We start from the raw sequence: 24,664 nt of genomic DNA, 5'->3' as shown, positions 1-24,664 counted from the left end.
CACAACTCCATATGTTGGGGTGAAAATTTGCCAAAGAAAGAAACAAATACATTTTAAGAAATGTATTTTGCTTTTTTTTTACTTTTTGTTGTTAAATACTAAGAATTTTTTCAATCTACATAAGCTTTTAAAAAGAGTTTAACTCTACTGTAAATAGTACTATGCATCATTTTTTATTATTTTAAAGAGCACTATTGCCGGGTAAAGCACAAAGTCCTGGCGTTAAACAAAATGATGAATGGTTTTCTATGTAGTCCACATTACATCTATTAATCGAACTGGACGTGAACACTGTGATTCCATTTTGCTTATCAGATTGATGTTTAATTAGTCTCCTGGGTGCCACCATCCCAGTCCTGACCGCCTTTAGCCTACTATTTTTGAGGATGGATCACCCCTGTACTAGATTGGATTTTCAGTAGTGCAGTTGTTGCTGATAGATGCAAGTTTTCTCAACATTGCAATAAAAAAAAGTCTAAATATTGAGCACATTTTTGTTCTTAGACGTAATTTTGTTGTTAGAAATTCCAATTCATTGTAATTTATGTTGTCTGTGTATAATATTGAGTGGTAGTTAGTGCACTTGCAATTTGGTTCGTATTTTACAGATTTGTATCTCACCTCGTTACCAAGAGAATATTGCAGTTGGGGACATAATACAACTTATGTTTAAAAGAGCCTAAGACATTGGACATGGGAATGTAATTTTACATTACGTGACAATTTTTTCAATAAACTACCATAGTTTGTATATTATCAAATTATATTTAAGAAGAAGCATCTTATCAAAGGTGGCACAAAATCACTGCATACGCACAATCATACCTGTATTACAAAATTGCTTTTATTTTAAGCGAGGACAATGCAGATTTAAATTTCTGCTTTAATTTGAAAAACTCGTTTTTTCAATAATTTTGGTTTCATTTAAAAAAATTTCACTTTTTAATATTTGTAACATTCACGTAAAACTATCTATTTATTTAATCTGCGTACAGGACCTAGTCATCCGCAAAGCCATTACAACTGAGAGATCGCTCCTCTGCAGATAATTACAACTCTGAAATTGTGGGTTAGGTATGGAGCTAATTGATTTGATGTAAAGAGCTTTGAAGTGTTTTTTTAATCAAAGACCAACATTGCTACAGGTGTTGCCTTATTGCCATGAATAGGAAGCCCTCATTAGCAGATAGCTCTGCTCTTGACCTGTTTACTCTGGCTGCCCTGTGCTTAATGACCACTAACCTACACTTGTATTGTCACATATACGCAAACATTTCTTTAATTTGTTTATAAGCATGAGAGCATTAAAGTGGAAAGGCTTTTCTGTCAGTATTTATTAAATTTTCATTCTGTCTCCTGTCTTTTGCAGCACTTTCAGATCCTTAATTAAATGCTCTGTACTAATATAATTATTATTCACTTCAGTTGTGACAATTTTAGACCTAAGCACTCTGTAGTATCATGCCATAACATATCTTGTGCTTTTTTTTCTGTTTGTTCAAATACTTTATTGCCTTTTTTACCCCCCCCCCTTCCTCCCAGTTTTTAATAGAAGTGAGGAATTCCATGCTACACACAGTTCCTTCCAACTGGGTAAAGATTGGCAGGTGAGATTTCCTTTAGATCAAGCACTCCTCTTACCGATTTACATCTGAGGATGAGCGGCTTGCTGAATGCATCCCGACCAACCGATAAAGGCACTGATTTGGAAATGCTGGTGATGGGGATTTAAAGCAATGAATAGTCTGAGACTGTTTTATGGTGAGTGATGCAGACAATTAATCGTTGAGGGGGCGATTGTAGAATGCATTTATTCACTTTGGGTCGGGAGACACTGCATGCCCCACCAAATTCATGGGCAAAAGGACGCGTCCGTGACTCGGCCACCGTTGTGGCATCATTACGTAAACCACAAGAGACACCGCCAGAGTTATAACTTTCATTATACGCGGCGTGCGATAGGTTTAACAGCTGGCATTGGAAATCACCACCACAACCCTTTCCCCCAGATTAACAGGCCTTTCCACTGTGCTGGGATTTGGATTTTGGGATTACAAGATGATTATCCTTTTTATATATTCATATACTGTATGTGTAAACTGCTCAACACATAAAAATCGAAACAATGCTTAAATGTTAAATAAATAAATGTTTACAAGCTAAGGTCAACGATTGATTCATCCTCTAGTAAGGTGTTATGAATTTAGAGGTGTAACTTTTACATTTATGTGCTTTGTCATATGTTTTTGTTTAATAGGATATCCACTGATATGTTTGCAGTATATTATTCATAAGTGTGACGTGGCCCATCATTAGCGCGTTCGCCGCTTGTTCAAATCCAACATTAGCGTGTTCACGGTTCGAATCCAGCGGCTGCCCTGATTATATATGTGGGTGTAATAACCACGATGACACTACGCGCCGTCTGTTTCACAGTGGACATTGACGATCCCCCTGATGTCATTGTGTGCAGGCGTCAAGAATACACATTTTCAAATTCAAAAAGTACCTACAAATGACTCAATTTGGGATTGGGCATAGCAATAATTGCCCACAGCTGACAGACAAAATGCCCATTTGCAGGCCAGGTTATTTAGATTATTTTGCTGCTATAAATTTCCACATGATTAGCCACTTTGTTGAGCAATCATTTGTGGGCAGGTCGCTTCTGAAAAAGAAGCGAAAAGCTCAGTGGGCTTTACCTGGTAAGATAAAAAAATAGTTTAGTTTAATTTGTCTGTATGTTTTAAGTGGTTTGTTTACCTTTCCTATACTTTTCACTCCTATCGTGTTTTTGTATTTTGTGTTGTTGTAACGTTCTGACCTTCCCTCTCTGAACACCTGTGAAAAAGAGCTTCATAGCTCATCGAATTCCTCCAGATTCTGAGTCACTTTGAGCCCACAGTGACAGCTGCCACTGGGGGTGCCCTTTCAAATGTTTGAATTGAGATGCAAAGCAGAGCCCTCTAAGACGCCTTTGCGTATAAGGCGCTGTCTCTAAATCAAATCATTATTCAGTGTAAATATATATTCTGTGCTGTATACATGCTGTATATTTAACATCTATACTCTAAACTTTTATATATCCCTTATGAACCTAGATTCATTTAATTATATAATATATATAAATGCACAAGTGTGTGCATGTATATAATGTGTACATATATGCGTAAACACAGGCTGCTAGTGTTTGGCTTGAATCATAAGCATTTATCTTTGCCACAGATGCATTCAGGTGCATGCACAAATGTACTTAATTTAAGAGAAAACGACAGCCTGGTAGAGGACTGATTCATGCCTAACTAGCTGGAAGGAAGCTGTCAACGCGTTCAGATATTTGTTGACATTGTCTCTAGCCATGCGTATTGCCAGAAAACATCTGCTAGAGCAGGAATATGCCTTGACAAATTAGAATGTATGTTATAAGAAAATGTGTTCAAATTGTTGGATAGGTTTCCCATTGAATTTTATTTCTTATATAATTTCCAACTTTACTCTTTGTTTTTTTCGGTAAAGTCACATAGGTGAAAACCAAAATAAAATAAAAATAAAACAACTAAATTAAATCACGACGTTTCGGAAGCAACACAAGCATCCGTCACCAGGTGTGGCTGCTCCAGCAAAATTACTGTAGCGTATGAAGAGAGCTATTTCATACAATAATTTTAAATCTAGAATTAATTTCCCACTTTATTTAGATTTTAGCATATTGGGAATTATTTAAACATATATATGTCTTATCTCCAATGACCCTGATTCGTCAGATTTTCATAATTTCCATCTCTATGTTGTTTGTTTTATTAGAATGTGTTCTAAAATATGCACACGCAAAGCTTATGGCAGGCATCAAGTGTATATGTGTATTTGCTGATCGTTATTGAGTAATTTTATTCCCAATTTCACAATAACATGCAGTGTAACTGTTTTTGCATATATCTGATTATAAATTATTAAGGAATTGTTTTGCGTGACGTTGCAATTCAAAGGCATCAAAGAAGTGATAACCTTTTGACACCAGGTGGCAATCGATGCATTACCTAGGTGATCTGAAGAGTGTCTCCTTCTGTACGTTTATATCTAAAAGGAAATGTACCACTGCTACCTGCAAGTAAACGATTCCCTTTGGTATTTTAAATTCGAATGTGTAGAAAATGTTCCTTGGCTCAAAAAATGTATCGTGTATCATTTCCATTTGCTTATTGCAGCCAGTAATACTACCCTCATGGTGTGTTCTGTTTGGGTTGTCCATAAGCGTCCATTGTTCTGTGCCGTGTGCTACGCTGTGCTGTAAATGTCAAGGTGGTTTTTTGTGCTCTTTCCCATTTCTTCTAAACCTATTTCCCAAGTCAGGCTCGTGCACGAATGCACGAAATGTGCAAAGTGGGGTGTGGTGGTGCAGTGCATAATATTTGACTTTGACAGCCCGCGTGCACAGCTTTTATAATTAGTTATTAGACGATATCCATACCATAGTGAGTATAGACATTTGCTGAGGATTTAATTCAAAAAAAACCCACAGAGGATTCCAGATCACCGCATTTCAAATACAGTCTTAACATTGGATTAATGCATTTGAAGTGTTTCTTTCCATAAAGGCCCTATCCCCAAGGTATAATGTAATTACGTTATTATTGCACAACCACTCGGAATTCAGAATTTCACAGCTGTGTCACTTAATTACCCTTTATTATCAAGAGTTAAAACTAATAAGTTTCGGGGATGTTTTATTCAAATGACACATCTTATAAACGTGAGAGTCACGGATTATGAGCACAGTTAGTGGGAAGCGATAGTGCAGTGGCTAGCACGCTGCGCTACGAACTCGGCGACCCGAGTGCCGGCCTTCATAGGCGCTCGCTAACAGCTCTTGCCTTAATAATCTGTTAAGGGCTATAATGGGGGTCTTTGTTTGAGCATCAGTTATATATTGGGTTTTATCAGTTGTAACAATGCAATGCACTCCTGAATACAGTCCACCACATGAGTATGTTATTTCTACAATGAAAGTGCACCTTACTCTGTCTACATGTTTCCTTATATAGTGAATTATATGAATTAAGAAATTCACCAAGGACTCTTATTTAGAGGGAGCCCCATTCTATTAAACCATATCCTCACTGAGGTTGAGGTCTTGGTTATTAAGATGTAAGCAATTATAATGATCCACAATGATACCTCCCTGCCATTGTTTTTTGGAGTACACTCCTTTCCAAAGTTGTTTACAATTCGTAACATTTTCAAAATACATGATACATTGTCTTCATAAGGCTATGCCTTAATGTTTCCAAATACCACATGGGCACCCAGGTTAAATTAAAACTAAAAATGCATGTCGACTTTAAAGAATCTAATTTCCACGATAAACAACTTCATGTAAACAAGCTACTGGACATATGTGGAAAAGAACTTTATAGCTCATCGGATTCATCCAGTATTCATAAGTATTCTGATTCCGAACTTACCTCTGAGTTCCTGCACAGCTCCAAATAAACTCTCATACCTTTGACCCTTTTACCTTGATAAGCATTATATAGGCAAAGTGTCTTGTGTTATGTTCATGGAAGATGCAATCTAAGCAATAACTAATATAGATAGATACACACCGTACGCTTATTTTCTGGACTGTCAAGACAAGTGTGAAGATTTGTAGTGAGACGGTAAGAATATGTTCTGTATAACCCTAGTTAAGAGCTACCATAGCAGACCAGTGACAATATCATATTCAAACACATCAGTCAGAAGTTACAATGACATCGGTAAGTCGGGAGTTGTAATGATGCCCTCAACGATAACTTTAGCATATTTTTTCATGAACGAATTTTCAGACGTGTAATGACAGGGTGACACCTGCGGGCCGGAAAGGGAATCACGGGTATGGGCACGGTTAAGTACCAACCAATCAGAGAAAGAGGTGTATCTGGGGCAAAGGTAACAGGTGGGGTTAGCCGAGGTACTCCGGGAACCTGCTCGAAGGTTCCACGAGAGGGCGTGACCGGAGGCGGGGCCTAGCCACGCCTGGGGGGATATAAGGGAGCGTGGACCCAGGGCTCGGGGCTCGTGTGTGGGGTCTTGGGTCCTGGCTGCGTCGCTGCTCGCCGACATATCTCTCCGTTGTCCGGCCACGTGGAAAATCTCCTGCGTGGTTTCCATCGCGGTCATCGTCACGCCGCCAGCCAGAGGCGTGGCCGACTGAGGGCAATGGGGCCACGCAGAGTGATTGGCTGTGTGTGTAGCCAGTAGAGGTGTTAATACCTAGAGTTATACTCAGTGTGAAGAAGACCAGGTGTTGGCCTGTGTTGTGCCCAGTGAGCGTAATAAAGAAGTACCCTCTACTCGACGTGTCACGGAAGTCGCTCATTACACATGCATTGGACAGTTCTGGACACAAAGCCTAGGTACGCACCTACAATATCAGAGCCGTACATATTTTGACTGATATTTTTTAGTAATATATATTTTTCTTTTTCTGAACACAGTACAAAGGCGGTGACTCGGTTCCATACGCCTTTCGTGGTGCAGAAGTTCAAGCAGCTTTGCCAGCTCCGGGAGAAACTGCGAATCGACAGCAACGCCGAGTGGCTGGGTTTCCTCACGTGAGTACTGCATCAGCAGCCACTGCAGCGCACCTGAGCCGTTGCGTAATGTGGAGAAAGCGGTACAGAAAAGTGTGGACTAATGTCATCTGTTGCTACTGTATGGATGGAGTTGCTCCCTCGCACACATTGATTTCCTCCGAGTGTTCCAGTTTACTCTCACATGTATAGACACCCATTAATTGACTGAAAACATCGTACCTACGTGTTTTCCACATTGTGCAGTGTTGTGAGATACAGTTTCGTTGAACGGCGTGATGTAAAAACGCTTTATTTTTTTATGCATGTGTAGTGACATCGGGGATGTCACTGTACGGTGCCGGCCCGGAAGGGTCGTGCCGTTAGATGTTCCTACATCGTCGACAGCGCCACGTGGGTGGCTGTGTGTAGTACCAGCCCTAGGAGGGACAGCACCACGTGGGTGGCTGTGTGTAGTACCAGCCCTAGCAGGGACAGCGCCGTGTGGGTGGCTGTGTGTAGTACCAGCCCTAGCAGGGACAGCACCGTGTGGGTGGCTGTGTGTAACACCAGCCCTAGCGGGGACAGCGCCGTGTGGGTGGCTGTGTGTAGTACCAGCCCTAGCAGGGACAGCACCGTGTGGGTGGCTGTGTGTAGTACCAGCCCTAGCAGGGACAACACCGTGTGGGTGGCTGTGTGTAACATCAGCCCTAGCAGGGACAGCACCGTGTGGGTGGCTGTGTGTGACACCAGCCCTAGCGGGGACAGCGCCGTGTGGGTGGCTGTGTGTAACACCAGCCCTAGCAGGGACAGCACCACGTGGGTGGCTGTGTGTAGTACCAGCCCTAGCAGGGACAGCACCGTGTGGGTGGCTGTGTGTAACACCAGCCCTAGCAGGGACAGCCCCGTGTGGGTGGCTGTGTGTAGTACCAGCCATAGCGGGGACAGCACCGTGTGGGTGGCTGTGTGTAGTACCAGCCCTAGCAGGGACAGCACCGTGTGGGTGGCTGTGTGTAACACCAGCCCTAGGGGGGACAGCACCGTGTGGGTGGCTGTGTGTAACACCAGCCCTAGGGGGGACAGCACCGTGTGGGTGGCTGTGTGTAGTACCAGCCCTAGCAGGGACAGCACCGTGTGGGTGGCTGTGTGTAACACCAGCCCTAGGGGGGACAGCACCGTGTGGGTGGCTGTGTGTAGTACCAGCCCTAGCAGGGACAGCGCCGTGTGGGTGGCTGTGTGTAGTACCAGCCCTAGCGTGGACAGCACCGTGTGGGTGGCTGTGTGTAACACCAGCCCTAGGGGGGACAGCACCGTGTGGGTGGCTGTGTGTAGTACCAGCCCTAGCAGGGACAGCGCCGTGTGGGTGGCTGTGTGTAGTACCAGCCCTAGCGTGGACAGCACCGTGTGGGTGGCTGTGTGTAACACCAGCCCTAGGGGGGACAGCACCGTGTGGGTGGCTGTGTGTAGTACCAGCCCTAGCAGGGACAGCACCGTGTGGGTGGCTGTGTGTAGTACCAGCCCTAGCGTGGACAGCACCGTGTGGGTGGCTGTGTGTAACACCAGCCCTAGGGGGGACAGCACCGTGTGGGTGGCTGTGTGTAGTACCAGCCCTAGCAGGGACAGCGCCGTGTGGGTGGCTGTGTGTAGTACCAGCCCTAGCAGGGACAGCGCCGTGTGGGTGGCTGTGTGTAGTACCAGCCCTAGCAGGGACAGCACCGTGTGGGTGGCTGTGTGTAGTACCAGCCATAGTGGGGCTTGGCGAGCACTGGGATAGTGAGGGCACCACGCACAGCGTGTGGTGGAGGCTCCCCCGAGGGGGAAGGGTGAGTGTCAGCCCAGGGGCAGGGTTGCACCGGGCCATGGCACTCTGGTTGACCCCGTAGAGCTCTTGAGAAGGATCGAGAGGGCGGAGCGGCCCCGACCAGAGAGGGATATAAGGCGGGTCCCGCCTTATGTCGGGTCGCTGCATTCCACAAGCTGGAAGCTCAACATCTACAAGCGGGAAGCTCTACGTCTCAAGCTGAAGCTCTTTGTCTTACGAGGCAACCACGTGGTCGGAGACCCGAGTGAGGGATCGACCCTTCGTAGCAGTAATTCGCTGTAATCTGGCAAAGAAGCAGTTACCCCTTTGTGTTACGGTGTTTCAAATAAAAGTGTTGCCTCTAAAAGGAACAACGTCTGCGACTCAGTTGGACCCACTGCACCTGTTTTATTATTCTTATAGCATAGTTTACAGCACAGCCTAGTGGCACGGGACAGGAAACCACGTAAGCGTTGATGCAGTGCATTGGTACCCTGCGGAAATTACGAAGAGCATCATTGTTGTTGAGATGCCCTCTCTCTCTTTCAATTCATGTTATTGTAACTGCTGTGCCATCCAGCCTGCATCAGTAATCTCAAGATTCCCACTATGCATTGAGAATGCGAGTCGTGTTTGTGATGGGGACAATATTAAGTGGACAAGGCTGCCTTGACAAGCACTTGGCTTCCCATCCATCAGTTAGAAGCAACTTGTGCGTGACGCAAAGTAGCCATGACCGAGCAGCACCACACTCCTGAGTTGGTTTAACCACCGTGTTTATCTTCAACTAGTCGTGCCTGTGTGCAGGTAACAGCATGGGTTTAATGAGATGGTGCCCAATTTGCGCTCTTGTATTTTGTGGAGCAGTGTTGCAGAAAATGTTTAAAATTTCATTTTCTTACATATGTTTTTTGGTTTTACCACTGGGGTTTCTTTTGTTCAATCAATAATGTTAAGTTGTCTTCTTATGACATTCATGTGTGTGTTCATTTTGACAAAGAATGGTTCTTAAAATGTTGAGAATGAAACACGTGTACCAAGTTAAAGGTAGGTTTATTTATGAGTGCTTGTACTATTTAATATACAGATATATAAAAAATGAATACAAGTAATCACGCATAGATGTATTATCCTCCTGGAAAAACATGCATTTGGCCTTAAATACTTTGTAAACTTCTATACAGAAAGGACAGTTTATATTCTTTAAGCGAGATATTAAAATGAAGCGTACACCTTGTTGAAACATCTAAACACGAGTGCAGAAGTTGTGCTAAGCGAGTTGAGATTTGCACTCGCAGACGTTACACAAAACTGTACACGCGTATAATCAGGGTGGCATAAACACGTTTTGACAGTAACCTTCCATCAGAGTTAGACAGAAACGTGTGCTCTATGAATGACATGAACTGGACTTTTAAATATTCTTAGGTTTTTTTCGGTAAAGTCTCAGTCCTTTGTTATGTTATGTAGACTAGTCTCAAGCCGCACCTCACCATAATAATAAAAAGTGGGCCGTTCCTGGCCCATCCCCCCCCTCAAGCAGTATATATACAGGGTAGTATCTCTTGGAATCTCTCATTTACTTGATACAGCAAGCGTGCTGTGACGGTTCCACCTGAAGACGGAAGCTTGTGTTGCCTCCGAAACGTCGTGATTTTTATTTTATTTTTATTTTACTTTTATTAATTTAAATTTTCTTTTTTTTACCTACGTGACTTTACCGAAAAAAATCTAAGAATATGAATACTTGCAGTCACGAAAGCTTCAAATCTAGAATGGACTTTTAAATGTTGTGGAGGAGAGGTCAGCGCTGCTCCCTTCCTGTTGCCACCCCCAGGCAGTTTGGAGAGCACTACCATAACTTCCGTGCGGCCGTGGCACAGCTGGCCACACTCGATTGCCTCTTCTCACTCGCCACCATCGCATCCAGAGACGGCTATTGCAGGTGAGCGAGTCTTCCATAGTCTCCACATTCTTCTATTCGAGATGGCTTGCTGAAATATGTGTGCGCATATTAGTGAGGAATTCGGTTCATGAATTGTACCGTGAGATCCTAGATTCGATTCACGGCCATGAATAACTGCAATAGCAAATTACATCTTAATTATATCCTGGGCCTCTATGAGTTTGGCCCTACTTTTACACAAATACCTCGTGTGGTGTGTAAACGTCACCACTGTGGAGGCAAAGGTGGTAAGGCATGGTTGTTGGGTACACCACATAGGTGCTCACTAACAGCACTTATTCAAGTGTCATATATGGCTATTCAGGGGTCTTTGTCTTTTTAGACCTATACTTATACACTATATGAGTTCACTATATGAATAATGCATATACACACAACAAACTCAAATATAACATTTAATTGGTATTCTTAAGCCTTTGAAAGAGATGCTGAAAGTAATTGTACATAATTCAATGTCAGTATTCAGAATAAAACCAAATTAACTTACATTCAAAATGGAGTCTAATCGTAGGTTGTATAAATGCTTATTTTATTTTTGTAGCATTTTAGGTTTTTGGTCTAATTTCTATCTTTTATTGCTCTCCTTTTTATTTGTTTTGATTTTGGTAACCCAAGTCACTTGCAAATTAGACTTTCCCAGTCTGATTAAACAAACAAAATAAACACATACACAAAATATCATTCTCATCCATTTAACATATATGAATAAGGGCTTGATAGAGCTAAACACACAGACACCACAATATGGTAAGTTCTAATTGCGCCAGCATGCGACCACAGAAAGCAGAAATGGTCGAGTAACAAAGCCACAAATGTTTTTTTACGTGCCTCCACAAGCAAATAACTGGTGCCCAGAAGAGAGAGGTTGGCCAGGTCACAGAAGAACTGTCCATGCCGTTGTCTCCACGGATTGTGCCCATGCATTCGATCAGCCACGGTGGGCACACCGCCATCACAGACTCGCGTTACTCAGCGACCTGGCACCACATGATGGCCTCCGTGATCAAAAGCACTTGACCCAGGCTCCTATGCATGTGCACTGCAGTGTGTTATGGGGAGCTGTGTGCGGCTCACATTTCAGCCTCGGGGTTTAGCCACACAGACCCAAGCCGTATCCCGCCCAAGGGCCAGTTCCCAGCCTTGTGTCTCAAACAGCATTGTTAGGCAGCAGGCCCTCGCAATTCTGGCTGCTCTCCCTTCCTCACCAAAAGGGGGCATGGTCTTACACGTACACAAGGAGGATGAGAATGTGGCCTATGATTCCTAGAACTTGGAGACACTGGCCTCGGAGCAGGACTCTGAAGAGTCTCCCCCCATCAGCAACCACCTCCCCCTCACTCAAAGGCCTCAATACGGTTCAGGCCCTGTACACAGCGGTGTTCGAAACTTAGTTGCCGGAGAAGGACCGGAGTAAGACGGAGATGAGTACTGTTCTCTTCAAGCTTTATTGCTACAGCTAGTTGAGAGGGAGGAGCCCAAGCAGCTAAACAAGGACCTGCCTGGCTTCAGCTACACCCATTCCTGTAATAGACATCACTTTCTGTGTACAAAGGAGGATGTTAGAGGCCCCAGCGAGGGCTTTCTGCAAACTGGCCAAGTGCCCCTGGTCAAGAATGGAATTCTCACACCACAGAATCATGGTTGGTAAGGAGATCCAAGTTTGATGTAACCTCCATGTGGGGGGCTACCACAGTACACAAAGTCCTGCGCAGTAAACCAGGCATGCCTCCACATGGACTGTGACACCTCCACGATGTGCTCGACAATGTTCTGGAGAGAGAATGAAAGTAGACTCATATGGTGTATCTGGGATGTTATTGCCAGAGCTGTTTAAACGTATTATTTGGTTAAGCTCTAAGAAGTCCTCCCTGAAGAGGTTTAAGCTGCCCAGGGACACACTAACTTTTATCCGCCAGTACTTCTTAGAACTGGTTTTGACAGCAGCAAGCCATGTGGACCTGGGTGTTGAACACGTGTCCTGAAAAGCAACTCCATGTCTGGGTTAGTCATCCGCTACAGAATTCTATGGCGGAGGAATTCCGCCACAGCTGCCGACACAAAAAAGTGCTCTGGTGGGCTTCCTTTTCAAGAGAGAAGGTGTGTTCAGAGTCGAAGCTGTGCCTGTGGCTCAGGTGATGTACACCAAAGCTGCTTAAGGAAAGGAGACCGCATTCTTTCTGAAGCAGAGTGAGAGCCAAGCATCAAAGAAGATACTTTCAAGAGTGCACATGGTTCTTCGTCCTCTATCCCATTTTCATCCCTCCCCTGGGTCCTAGGCAAGTTTCGACAGGACCAGCCAATGGTGCTTGTGGTGACTAGTACTGGAGTAGGAGGTACCGGTTCGCTGAACTGGCGATATCCCAAGACAAGCTACGGATGCGGGTCTCATGCTTCCGATCACGGGGATGATTACGTGGTTGCCAGTCACCAGTTGGTAATGGTGGCGTGGATGGTTTCCCCATGCCCGGGTTGGCCTCTCTCCTCTGGGTTGGCAGTTATTTGTGTTTGGAATTGAAAAAGCAATTGTAGCTTTGTTTCTAAAGTGTTGCCTGTTCTGTGTTGCACACCAGCACGAACTAGCAATTACTGTGTCCTTTTCAGCACAACAGTGTTTATGGAGGGATAGCCAACATGTTTTAATGCATACCTAACTATTATAAATGTATTTTAAAAAATCTAACAGTTTAAATGTCTGAATTGATTTGTTTCTCAACATCTGAAATAATCCAATCGTACCTATCTACATCTGCTGGAACAGCTTACTGCTGTCTCAACATGTTGGCTTATTCTGATATAAGTTTTCTGTCAGACCTGTGAATCATCAAATCAGTTTTGGAATAGATTTTTTGAGCACTATTTCTGTACAGCAAAGGGGCAGTTGTTATCCCTGGGGATGATATCTGGTCAGCTAAAGGTCTTAGTCTATTCCTTCACCATTGCACACTGTCATTTCCATACGTAACTTTTTTCTCCCCATTTTAACTCTTGCAACCTGTGATCGTTTGGCTATTCTGTGCTGGTTAGGGCTGCTGACAGAGGATCTTAATTTGCTTTCCATAGTGCACTGCCTGCATTGTCACAGCTGCAAGCCGTGTAATTGCTGAAGATAAAAAAAAATCCTAATGTAATGCTACCTTGAACGTTTACAAAACAGCTACAAAACACTGTGTCACTCTAGCACAAAATGGAATGTGACAAATTAAATGTTGTGTTGCAAAAGGTAAAATGGCTGCACAGCTTTGCAATATATTTATTTTGGAAGTGTTTCATTTTCTATGGCTATGATGCAATTATTTTATTGCCAACACCTTCATATTCTTTCTCTTTCCATTACATCGACTGCTGTTTTCGGTTTGTTCAGAATTGTCTCGTCATTCGGGAGATTATGAGTAGTTGCAATTGTGAACATATTATTTTACGCAAATGGTGTATTTTCTGCATGGAATATATGTGGAAGCCTAAACATTGCCACTGTATATGATACAGTGGCCTTGGACCATTTGGTTACCGAATGTGTTTTTGCGGGTATCAAATTTTTTGCCCACAATTTTATATATATTTGTGATTTTCGATGTTGTTTTAAATTGATGGGTGTTATTGCCGTTTGTTTTTGCCTAAACTGTAAATGTCACAACAATGTGTTTCGTTTGAACATATTGTTGTAATTTTAATCAATTCAGAATAGCCGAGTTTGAAACCCAATAATAGTATCAACCAAAATGCTCAAAGATTGAGATAATAGAAAATCATATCAGATAATATAATATATTTCCTTTGCACTAATCATAGTCTTGCAACAGAGCATTGATGTTCGGAGTGATAATATTACAAATAAGAAATATAAATCGTGAATATGCATTCCAGTAATGATTTAAAATGTGTAATGCAAGTCAGAATTGGAAACCTAATTATCTCCAAGCTTTAGGCAACCTGTTGATCAATTTGCCCAGTTTTCTTTACAGTCAGTCCCTAATTGACACACAAGTTTAATATTAAGTGCAATTCATTTAATATACAGATCTTCTTTACAAGAGTTATCATGCCCCCCCCCCCCCCCGTTGCAGACAGAGCTCATACATTAACACTCTTATAAAATCTTATAAAATGTTAAAAGGCTCATGAATGTACATTTTACCATGCTGTTACATTCTCAAACTGTATTTGTTGTCCTGCATTAAATTATCATAAACAGATTTGTAAATGGAAATGTATAAAATCACCGTGTCAGAAAGTTATACTAGAATTTCACTATCTTGATTGTGATGCATCATACATTTTTGTTGTTATTAATCTTGTTCTCTCGGCATCAGGCCCGAGTTTGTCGTGGAGAAGAGTCTGATTGTCATCGAAGATGGCCGTCACCCTGTAGTGGAGCTGCTCTTGGGTGACCAGAATCAATATGTGCCCAACAGCACACACCTCGATGTGAGTGACCGTGTATGTGAACAGATGGCTCTTTAGCATTGCGGTGTTGTTTAAAGGGAGAGTAAAAGAATAAGCCTTTGCTTTTGTCCATTCAAAGTGAGTTATTAGGAGCACATCTATATCAATTGTGCAACTGAGCAAAATAATACTTAAAAGTGTACTAAGTGTGAGCTTCATGCGGTTGCTACTTATGCCGAAAACGGTTTCTGCGAAATATAGTCTGTTGTTGTCCCTTGGCCAAATGGCTAATGCAGCATGACTTTCATGTGGCAACCGCTCATGGAGGAAGGAAAAGATTGATTGTCATCGGCAGCCACATGTGCGGGAGGAGTGTATTTTTACAAGGCGTGTGGATTTTGTGAGGATATCATTGAGTGCCCGTGGCAGCGATCGATTGCGTGCCCTGCTTGCTGAGTGCCACTTCCTCTGGTCCGTTGGCAGGCTGACGGAGAGCGAGCCATGATAATCACGGGCCCAAACATGGGTGGCAAAAGCTCGTACATCCGGCAGGTCGCCCTCATCGCTGTCATGGCCCAGATGGGCTCCTTTGTTCCAGCGAGCCATGCCAAGCTGAGCAGTCTCCATGCAATTCACACCAGGTGAGTGAGCCCAGAAGCAGCAACTACACAAACATGGTATACCCACACAAATAATACTAAATTCTCTGTTGGATTTAAAAAAACAGTTAAAATTCAGAGACGGTGTGTTTGCTACCTTTGAGTTCAGATTTTGATTTAAAGGAACAGTGCTGGTGTTGAGTGACGTGCATTGACATTATTAATGTCATGTTTGTCCCTGGCTTATCTCAGATTCATCACTTTACAACCTAAAAATCAGTGAAGGAATGCTTCACGGCCTATATATGTCATAAAAAGAATTGACCCATTGTATTTAAATTCATCAGAATAATCTGAATTTCAAGATAGGTGTACATGGCGCTGCAATTAATGGCAGCACCAAAGCCTTTAAGCATTAAGAGGGGAAACCACAGGCATGAATGCCAGACATGAAGTGAAACCTTGAGTTATCAGAGGGAAAGGATTCTTATAACAGGCTAAGGTCAACTGTCATGATGCATACACAGACATGCATGCTTGCATGTTTAAATCTCTGCTCAAGCTTGCATAGAGTGGTGACAGCGAGGCGCTGCCATGTATATCTGCATGAAAACAAAAAGCATTTAATGCTCTGCACATTTATTTTCAGAATAATAAGCGGTGTGCACGAACTAAGAATACTCATGTGCATACGTGCATGTGACGGTCCCAACTGAAGACGGAGACTTGTGTTGCCTCCGAAACGTCGTGATTTATTATTATTTTATTTTATTATTATTTTTTACCTACGTGACTTTACTGAAAAACCTAAGAGTATGAATCCTTGCAGTCACGAAAGCTTCAAATCTAGAATGTGAACACTCATGTAGCTGTGAGTGCTTGCTTGGGTGTGTACCAAGTGAAGGTTGCTAATAGCATATTTCAAGATGCTCGTCTTGTAATGTTGATGTGCTGGCTCTTTACTATTAACTAAGCCATTAAACTCGTGTGGCTAACGTATAAAATACATAGAACACAAACATTTCCAAGGTTATAAGTTCGCCAAGAAAGTTTACCATCAAGGATCGGAACCCTGATAATGCATGCTCTTTTTCACATGAAAAGCTTTGATGGTGAAATTATATAGCCCATAGGAAAATAGCAGCTTATTTCCCTTATTAGTATATTCTGTTCTGCAAGTTTATAAGAAAGGATTACCAAAAAATGCAAAATATGTTCGTATAAAGAACATGCTTTAAAACTTTGTTATATTTTTTCAGTTTTCATTCTTGGCCTACACAAACATTTGTGCAGTCTACTCTTGTACTAAGTCTTCTTTTAAGCTGCTTTTAATGCCTTGGTAGAGTTGTGATTGTGGTATTACTAGGTGTTTTATACATTTGTCCAATTTTTTTATTTTACTGTTTTTATAAAGTGAAAACTTGTTTTTAACAATGGCACCTGCCTACTAAAATAGATTGCCTCTTTGCATTCTTACTTAAGTTCAGAGTAAGGGCCGTGTGGGTTTTAAGTGAACCCCATCTGTTTTGACCTAAGGGTTCAACCACAAATCTCTATGTCTGTGCATTTCATTAATCACCTTATATTCCTATTTAAATTCCTCACCGATTAAACTCATTCATAATTTACGGCCAGCCTTATTAATAATGTACAAAGCGAGTCTTACCACATTTAGGTCATGACATCATTCAGCCTGGAGCTGTGCCGATATTTCGAATGAATACCTCTTGAGCGTGTGATGAAAATGGTGTGCACACGTGTCAGTATCCTAAAAATTCCCGGGGATTCGCATTACTAATTTTAGATATCTTGGAATTTGAAACGAATTTAAAGTCTCATGTGCCATGTGACTTGTTGTTAATTTAGAACCCTGCATACTGTACACGGTTGTTTATGATGACCATCGTATGCACATTTTACTCTGCATGTATTCCTTAACATGTGCATTCGCATATAAGCGGGCATACATAAAAGGAATACAGGCATCCCTCGATGTACGGAAGTTCGTAAAACGAAATTCCGTTTATCGTGCCCGATTTTCCCTTTGACTTACATCATATAATTGGAGATGCCTTTTATAGGAAAACATAAATCAAGTAAAAAAAATACTGTTCAGTACTTACGGTCTCGTTTTGCACTTCTGATTTCACATGGACTAAGTGGCCTCTTTCCAGGCATCTTGACTTACTTTTAGTGAAATTACAACATTAAAAAAAGTGAAAAATCCTGCACAGTGCAGTACCAGGCGTTATCAACACAAAGAACTGAACCAAAACGACCCAAGCTTGGGCACCACAAAGAGCACGGGAAATCAGTAAAGTGTTAAAAGTGCGCGACGCAAACCCTCATGCGAGAACAAATGACAGACCGTGCATTGTTTGAATGTTTCCCCCCAAAACGGTACATTTTTAGACAATCAGAATTCTTAAAATGCGAATTTAACGTAACGTATATCAAATTCGTTCCCTAATTAATTAGGTTATTTATAGCGACATTCCGTATATTTATTTGAGTAACAAGGGATGACTATAATGATCCCACCCCCTCGCGATTTCATGAATTGTCACGATTTGGGGTTACAATTAAATTCAAGAATCTAATATTTTTAAACGTGGTGGATGCAGCACCTGTAGCAGTATAATCATGAACATAAGAATCTATTTTTATATCAACGAATCAATATATTATATACCTAACTAGCGGGAAGCACCCGGCATTGCCCGGGGGAAAAATTTATTTAAAAACTTCTCAAAACTTAAAAACATAACATATACAAATGAAAAAAAAACTTTGATCATTACGCTCACGCGCCAAGATTCAATTCTTTAGATCGCGCAAAGGAATCGAAGGTTGTAAATTCTTTAGAATCGGCCTATTCCCGTGTAATCGATACCACAAATGATCACCAGATATCGATTCTCGCCACACACTTCATGGTCATCCCCCCCCCCAAAATGTAAAAGTCTATTTTTATACGTTTTACATTGTGTACAGTATGGGAGCTAGCCACATGGCAAATTAAAATTTGTTACCTATTTCCCCCCCCCCCCCGCGCATTTGTGCGGGATACATGGCCGACGCGGAGGGTTCGGGGGGGGGGGGGATGCGTGACGTCAGCAGGCACACTGTGTAGCGCTGCCGCATGCGGGTGGCATGACAGATGTGACGTCACCGCTCACTTGCGTGAAAAATATATGCATTATTGCACCCCCCCCCCCAAAAAACAAATACAAAAGTCTATTTGTATAATTATTGCATGGTGTACAGTCTGGAAAGTACCCACATGGCAAATTTCAAGTTTGTTGCATGTTGGGAAGTACACTAAACATTTTGAACAGACGCACATATTCACAAATTTCCCTTTTATATATAAATGTATAGCACGTATGCACACATTACAGGTACATTCATGCAAAGCTTAGACGTGCGGTAGACTTGTGGAAAATCCACTTGCGTGTAATGTGGCTTAATGGGATGCAAGAACAGCATATATTTGAGATCAGATTGAGTTCAATACCACCGCTATGTAATTGTTGAGGAAGTAATAGCTGTCTGCAGTGTATAAAAATAACACAGTTTTGGTTGTCATGTCTGTGTTAATCAAAGTTTGAAAACTGCCACTTTTGCAGATCATCAATGCTGTATGTGTGCAAGGCCCTGTGGGCAGCAATGTCCCACGTGGTGAGATTGAAAATAAAGCCTGTTCTCATCTTTCCACGTTCAGTGAAAATAATACACACCAATGAAATGTGTAGTTAATGTTAAAACCTTAATCATGTGGGCTGTTAAAATGATGCAACAACATAAAAAAAAACACATTCATCAATAAAATGTACTGTTAGCAAAATAAGTGTTTATTTTATTAAGTCTGGAAAATAAAGCCAGTGTAGATTAAAACTATTTTTCATGAGCATCCACAAGCCATGTATTCTTACCTGTTAATTTTTATTCATGCTTTGGGTTGTTAAGATATTTAATTTGCGTAGATTAATTTGTTTGAGAAATGTATTGTCACAAAGTAATTTTCATTCAGATGCATTTGGGACTTATAATGATTGAGATTATTTTGCATTTTAGAAGCCAGAAAAGTGTCCACAAGTTGTCAACACAGGATACAAATTTGCTGTGCAGCATATAAATTTGCCTTGCAGGATCGTAGTACATGCAACATGCTTCTCTAGGGATTTTGCAGTGCCGTCGTAATTGTTACGTAAATAAGTACAAAAAGCCTAACCATTCGTTTAGCAATAGTACATTAATACAGACATTCAAATGAAGTAGTTAAGCATGGCCAAATTGGTTGCTCACAATCAACGTCTTCCGTTTTATTACGCCTGTTTAGTATGGTAAGTGCCACGCGCAAGAAATATTTTCAGAATAATTTATCAAACGCTGCATCCCCTGGCTTTGAGAACCCTGAGCCCTGCCAGAAAAAGGAGAAAAGAAAAAATGTGTGCACAGCTTGCATGCGGTTTGAAAGCGAGCCTTCCTGATTTTTTTACATGGGAATTCAAGGGTGGTGTTATTTTAACACTTGCATTTCATAAGAAACACTGTGATCACTGTGAGCCACATGTACGTTGTATTGGCTAATTCATACATACGCAGCGTACAAGCATGCTGCTTTTAAGCAGTGTTTGCTTGTGAGACTTAGATACTGCAAATAGAAGTACTCGACTCAAAGGTGGGTCATGCATTGTCCAATATTTTTTCCAATGAAGATGCCTAAGTCACGCTTAATATAGTGTGCATAATTTTATTTGTATTATTATTGTTACATTATTAGGGGAAGACTGCAATGATGCTGCAGTAATGTTATAATCCACATATTTAATAGTTCGCTGTAATTTTATAATGCATCTAATTTTGCCGTTTGATATGGAGGATGGCATTATTGTTATAATGCAGGGGGCATCACTGCAAATTGTGTATTAAAGTATCTCATAGAAATTTGAATGTGAAAAAGACATGTTTTTCTATTATACGCGACACCTCGGAGATGAATAATATCTCCACATGATTACCAAAATAACGAACTTACATTTAACGGCATGCATGCAGAGAATGGCCACCACATCCAGTGCAATGATTGACATTTTTGTTATCCTTACATTCACACTACATTCATGCCCCACTAAATCAGGGATATCAATTATCAGGCTTATAAGAGGTAGCTTTTGGGGTTAATCTCTCATCGTGAAGTGCATGTAATGTATTGAAATCATTGCAACTGTCATGAGGCTTATGTTTCTTCCCTTGCAGTGGACTATCAATGTAAATGGTCTGATTTGATAATTGTCTGGGAGTTCCCTGAAGGGATATGTAACACTTGAAGCTGCTTGAAGATTTATGAAATCTGGCTCTCAAATCCAGCCCTGGGTTTGTTATTGCAGATGGCTTAAAAAATGTTTGGCCCAATCTGTTGTCTTCATATATTTTTCTTCCATTATTTTTGCTAAACATTTGGGACTGAGTTTAATTGGAACCACAGGAGTTTGTATACAAGAGTGTAATTGGAAATATATGCTCTGTTTAGTAGTCTTCATTAAATTTTGTTATATGCAGCCATAGGCACATTCCTTACCATCTTGTACACAATTCAGTGGCCAGCACACAATCAAAAATCTATAAATTAAACGTTTGCGATGTTCTTTCACATTCGTACAATATTAGGGCCCTAGGGGCATATCTGCACATGTGGTCCCTGCACCAGCTGATATCAGTACAATAGATTTCTAGGCCCAGCTCTTCTCTGTTTGTGTGGCTCTGGGATTTTAGTTTTGGCATGGCTGCACCATTTTAGCCACTGCCTTTTTAGCCATTATTCGGTGACATCCATAGCTCAAAACGGTTTTCCTGGTCACTGTAACATCTGCCTGATGTGTGGGGGGATTTCAAGCTTCGGTGCCCCGTGTGTTTAGGAAAGGATTAAATGGTATTGTGGACCTTCCCTGGGTTTCTGTCAAAGGTGGCCTCTATTCATGTAAATTGGGAGATTGCTCTCCCCTCTTTCTGTCCAAAGCCCTTTCTATCAAATCGAGAAGGCTGCATGTCTTGGATGTGGTGAAAGCTTCATCATTTTTCTTCTGATAGTTATGTGTTCTGCCTGGAGCCCATATGAAGGGGGGAGGCTGCATCCCAGCATGTGACTGGTGCATAGATGCATGCTTGTATTGGGCTATCTTAGTAAAAGGCAGGGAAGAAGCCTCTGAACTCTGTGAGGTCCATGGTGATCTTCTGGGTTAGTGAGGTGGGTATCACTTTGCAGGACAGCAAGCTGATCTTCACCACACACATTTGCCAGACACTACCATCTCAACATGCTAGCTTCGAGAGATGCTTGTTCATCATTAGCAGCCGAATCCTGGACTCAGGCCCAGGATTCCAACAGTGGCAACTAAGTGCTCTGGTTGCTGAGCCAGCTGACCTTCTCTGGAAAACATTAATTAAATGAAACCTATTGTCCAAACCTGACAAGGTCCCTTGTAAATATTTGTCTTGAATTTTTCGTGACATCAAGAGTTGTTAAAAGCATTGTACATGTTACACTATGTTCATCAAGTGATGATGCTTCATCCGTTCTATTTTTTTTAAGTAAGGTATGCTTTTTTTCATATTGCTACATACAGAAGATCTTAGTAGTTGTTTTGCACAATCGTGCAGTCGTCAATTATTCCAGCCACATTTAGCGATACACACTAATGTCTACCCATTTTGGAAGCCTAATCACACAGACTTTTAACGATCTCATTTGTTCCGTAATTAATGTCTTCGACAGCAGAAATACTTGCCCTTACAGCAAACTGGGATAACAGACCACTTTTATCATTTTTTCGCCATAAAACCCACTGCACAATAACTTTTGAATTTACTATATACATACCATGGTTATTTACATGGTAGATATACGCTAACTCTATTTCCAACTGTTGATACAAATATTTTACTTTGACACGAATCGACACGTTGATTTAAGGGGGAAAAAATGGATAATAATATGAAACACCCGACATTCTCTCTACCATTTGTTGGAAATGACATTATAATTACATGTATATACTTTACCTTCCTTGACAATGCGAACACTGGGAAATTTCAGTATGAACCTGTCATACATAGAAAAACTAGAATTTTTTTTACCAGGTTAGGCCAAATTTGTTATTAGCTTTTTTTCATAAGTGACCTGGCCACAAATGATATCTCAACGAAGTGGCTTATGTCGAAATATATAGCAGCCAAATACTCTAATTGCATGTTTCTAAATATGTGGAAGTAAAAACTGGAGGACAGGAGAAAAAAAAACACGACCACATGGAGAATATGCGAACTCCAATTATACAGGCATTCGGAGCAGAATTGAGCACCCGACCTCCATACCAGGCGAGGTAGTTAACATCTCGACACCATGGCGCCCTTATCAATGCAGTATAATACTGGAATGAAGACTGCATCTTGACTTGCTTTGTACACATGACAATTTGGCAGTTATTAAATGCCTCTTTAGACTGACAGGGCACCCATGGAGAGATTCCAGCCTGGCAGATGCAGTCCTTGCACAGATGTATTTTTAACTTTGTCAATAATGTTTATTTGTTCTGGGCACAACGTCTTGCAGTTCCCATGACCTACTGGACTCTGGTATATTGGGGTGTTTTTGTTTGACTTTCTCACAGATCTGCCTTTGTCTCTGGCTGCATTTTGAGTTATAAGTTATTCAATTTCATTATGAACTTGAAACAAAATAATGGCTGTAATACCAGAAAAAAAAACTTGTTTCACATACGAATTCAACAAAAAAACTAGCAACTTTTGTATTTAATTTGATTAACAAGGAAAATTAAATGCTTGGCTGATTACACTCTTTAGTCAATTGAGCATTTCTGGATATATGCCCTACCAGTGAAGAAAGACAATTTCAAGATACTTATGTAAAATAGCATTTGATGATGTAAAAAAAAAATCACATTCACTTTCTTTTATGAATAAATATACGGAAATCTTAGAATCCATTACATTCGTAATTAACCCCTAAGACTGTTGAGTGGGATTGTCTCTTAAAAGTTTCCATTCACCCATTCCCACTGATCTATGAGTATGAAGGACATGTTATCTGTATTGCTGCAACAGGATTGTGCCCGGTACATTGACGGAATCGAAATATTCACAGGAGGCCGCGCAGCTATCAAAACAGAGCTTGGGTTTCACTTGACAGAATTGTATCCTCAGGAAAGAGGGACCCCCTCCTCCTCCCATCATAGCAAGAATCGTGTCCTCGTGATGCCTCTTTAGCTTTCTGGGGCGACGTCTGTGGATATGTTTTCAACTACTGCATTTAAGACAAACAGTATCGTGCATTCCATATATCAGACATTCATTCAAATGACTCTTCATGCAAGTTGTGGTCAGGTTTTGTATTTGGCTATATTGGATTTTCTTACATCAAATATATTTCCAAAGAGAAATATACATATATGCTGTCTAGAGGCAGCTATTTTAATAAATTTTTGCATTCATTTGTATTCGGGAAACATGAATGGATTGTATGATGTATAGTTACAATTATTTTATGAGCATTTTATTAAGCTGCTGTAAACATCAAAGACAGCTCAATTTTAGAGTGAAAATTGCATATGGGCATTCAATTAAGTGCTTATGGAATCACCTGCATTTATAAAAAGGATTGTAATCATTTGGGGGAGCTAGCAGTGTTGAAGGAGCAAGGACAGTTTTTGTTTTTAATGTGATTGCCGTAAAAAGTGTGTGTTGATGAATGCAATTAACACTTTTTCAGGACATCTCACTGGTGCAGCCAGTGGATTCTAATTGGCTTGCACTGTGCCCCGCCACTAACCCGCTGCGTTCAGGATGGGCGCATCAGACAACATCTACAAGGGCCGCAGCACCTTCATGGAGGAGCTGAGCGAAGCTTCGGAGATTATCCGCAAAGCGACGCGCCACTCGCTCGTGATCCTGGATGAGCTGGGCCGCGGCACGAGCACTCACGACGGGATTGCCATCGCTTACGCCACTCTGGAGTACTTCGTCAAGGAGGTCGGCATTTCCTGCACACCTCCCGAGCTCCCCCCCCCCCCCCCCCCCCCCATAAATTGACGAGCAATGAAGTTAATGCCCTCTGGTTACAAGTGTAGCCCATTGTGGCTTTATTGGTGAATTGCATTTTTTATGTTTACATCCCTGTCGTACCATCTGGACGGTTCACTGTAACAAAAAAAAAACGTCTTGTGCCGTTCATTGGATTAAACATTTATTTTCATCTACACTATGGGAACCTCATTTGCCAGTAAAAATATGATAATTGGTTTTTTACCCTTCTATCTGGCAACAAAACTGACACCTTTTTACA

At 41.5% G+C, this 24,664-nt stretch overlaps 1 protein-coding gene across 1 annotated transcript in view; it reads left to right on the top strand.

The window, feature by feature from the left end:
* LOC133343833 (DNA mismatch repair protein Msh3-like) overlaps nt 1-24,664 on the top strand; it is a 70,383-nt gene that overhangs the window by 38,374 nt on the left and 7,345 nt on the right. Inside the window, 6 exon segments of the mRNA XM_061553734.1 lie at nt 1,543-1,607; nt 6,477-6,593; nt 10,190-10,297; nt 14,629-14,743; nt 15,185-15,342; nt 24,165-24,351. Of these exon segments, the coding sequence (XP_061409718.1) occupies nt 1,543-1,607; nt 6,477-6,593; nt 10,190-10,297; nt 14,629-14,743; nt 15,185-15,342; nt 24,165-24,351 (750 nt within the window).

The sequence above is a fragment of the Lethenteron reissneri genome, chromosome 18, assembly GCF_015708825.2.
Source record: "Lethenteron reissneri isolate LAM-NWPU_2019-01 chromosome 18, ASM1570882v1, whole genome shotgun sequence".
NCBI lineage: Eukaryota > Metazoa > Chordata > Hyperoartia > Petromyzontiformes > Petromyzontidae > Lethenteron > Lethenteron reissneri.
Note: the sequence above shows the minus strand (reverse complement) of the source record. Positions and strands in the feature narration are given on the sequence as shown.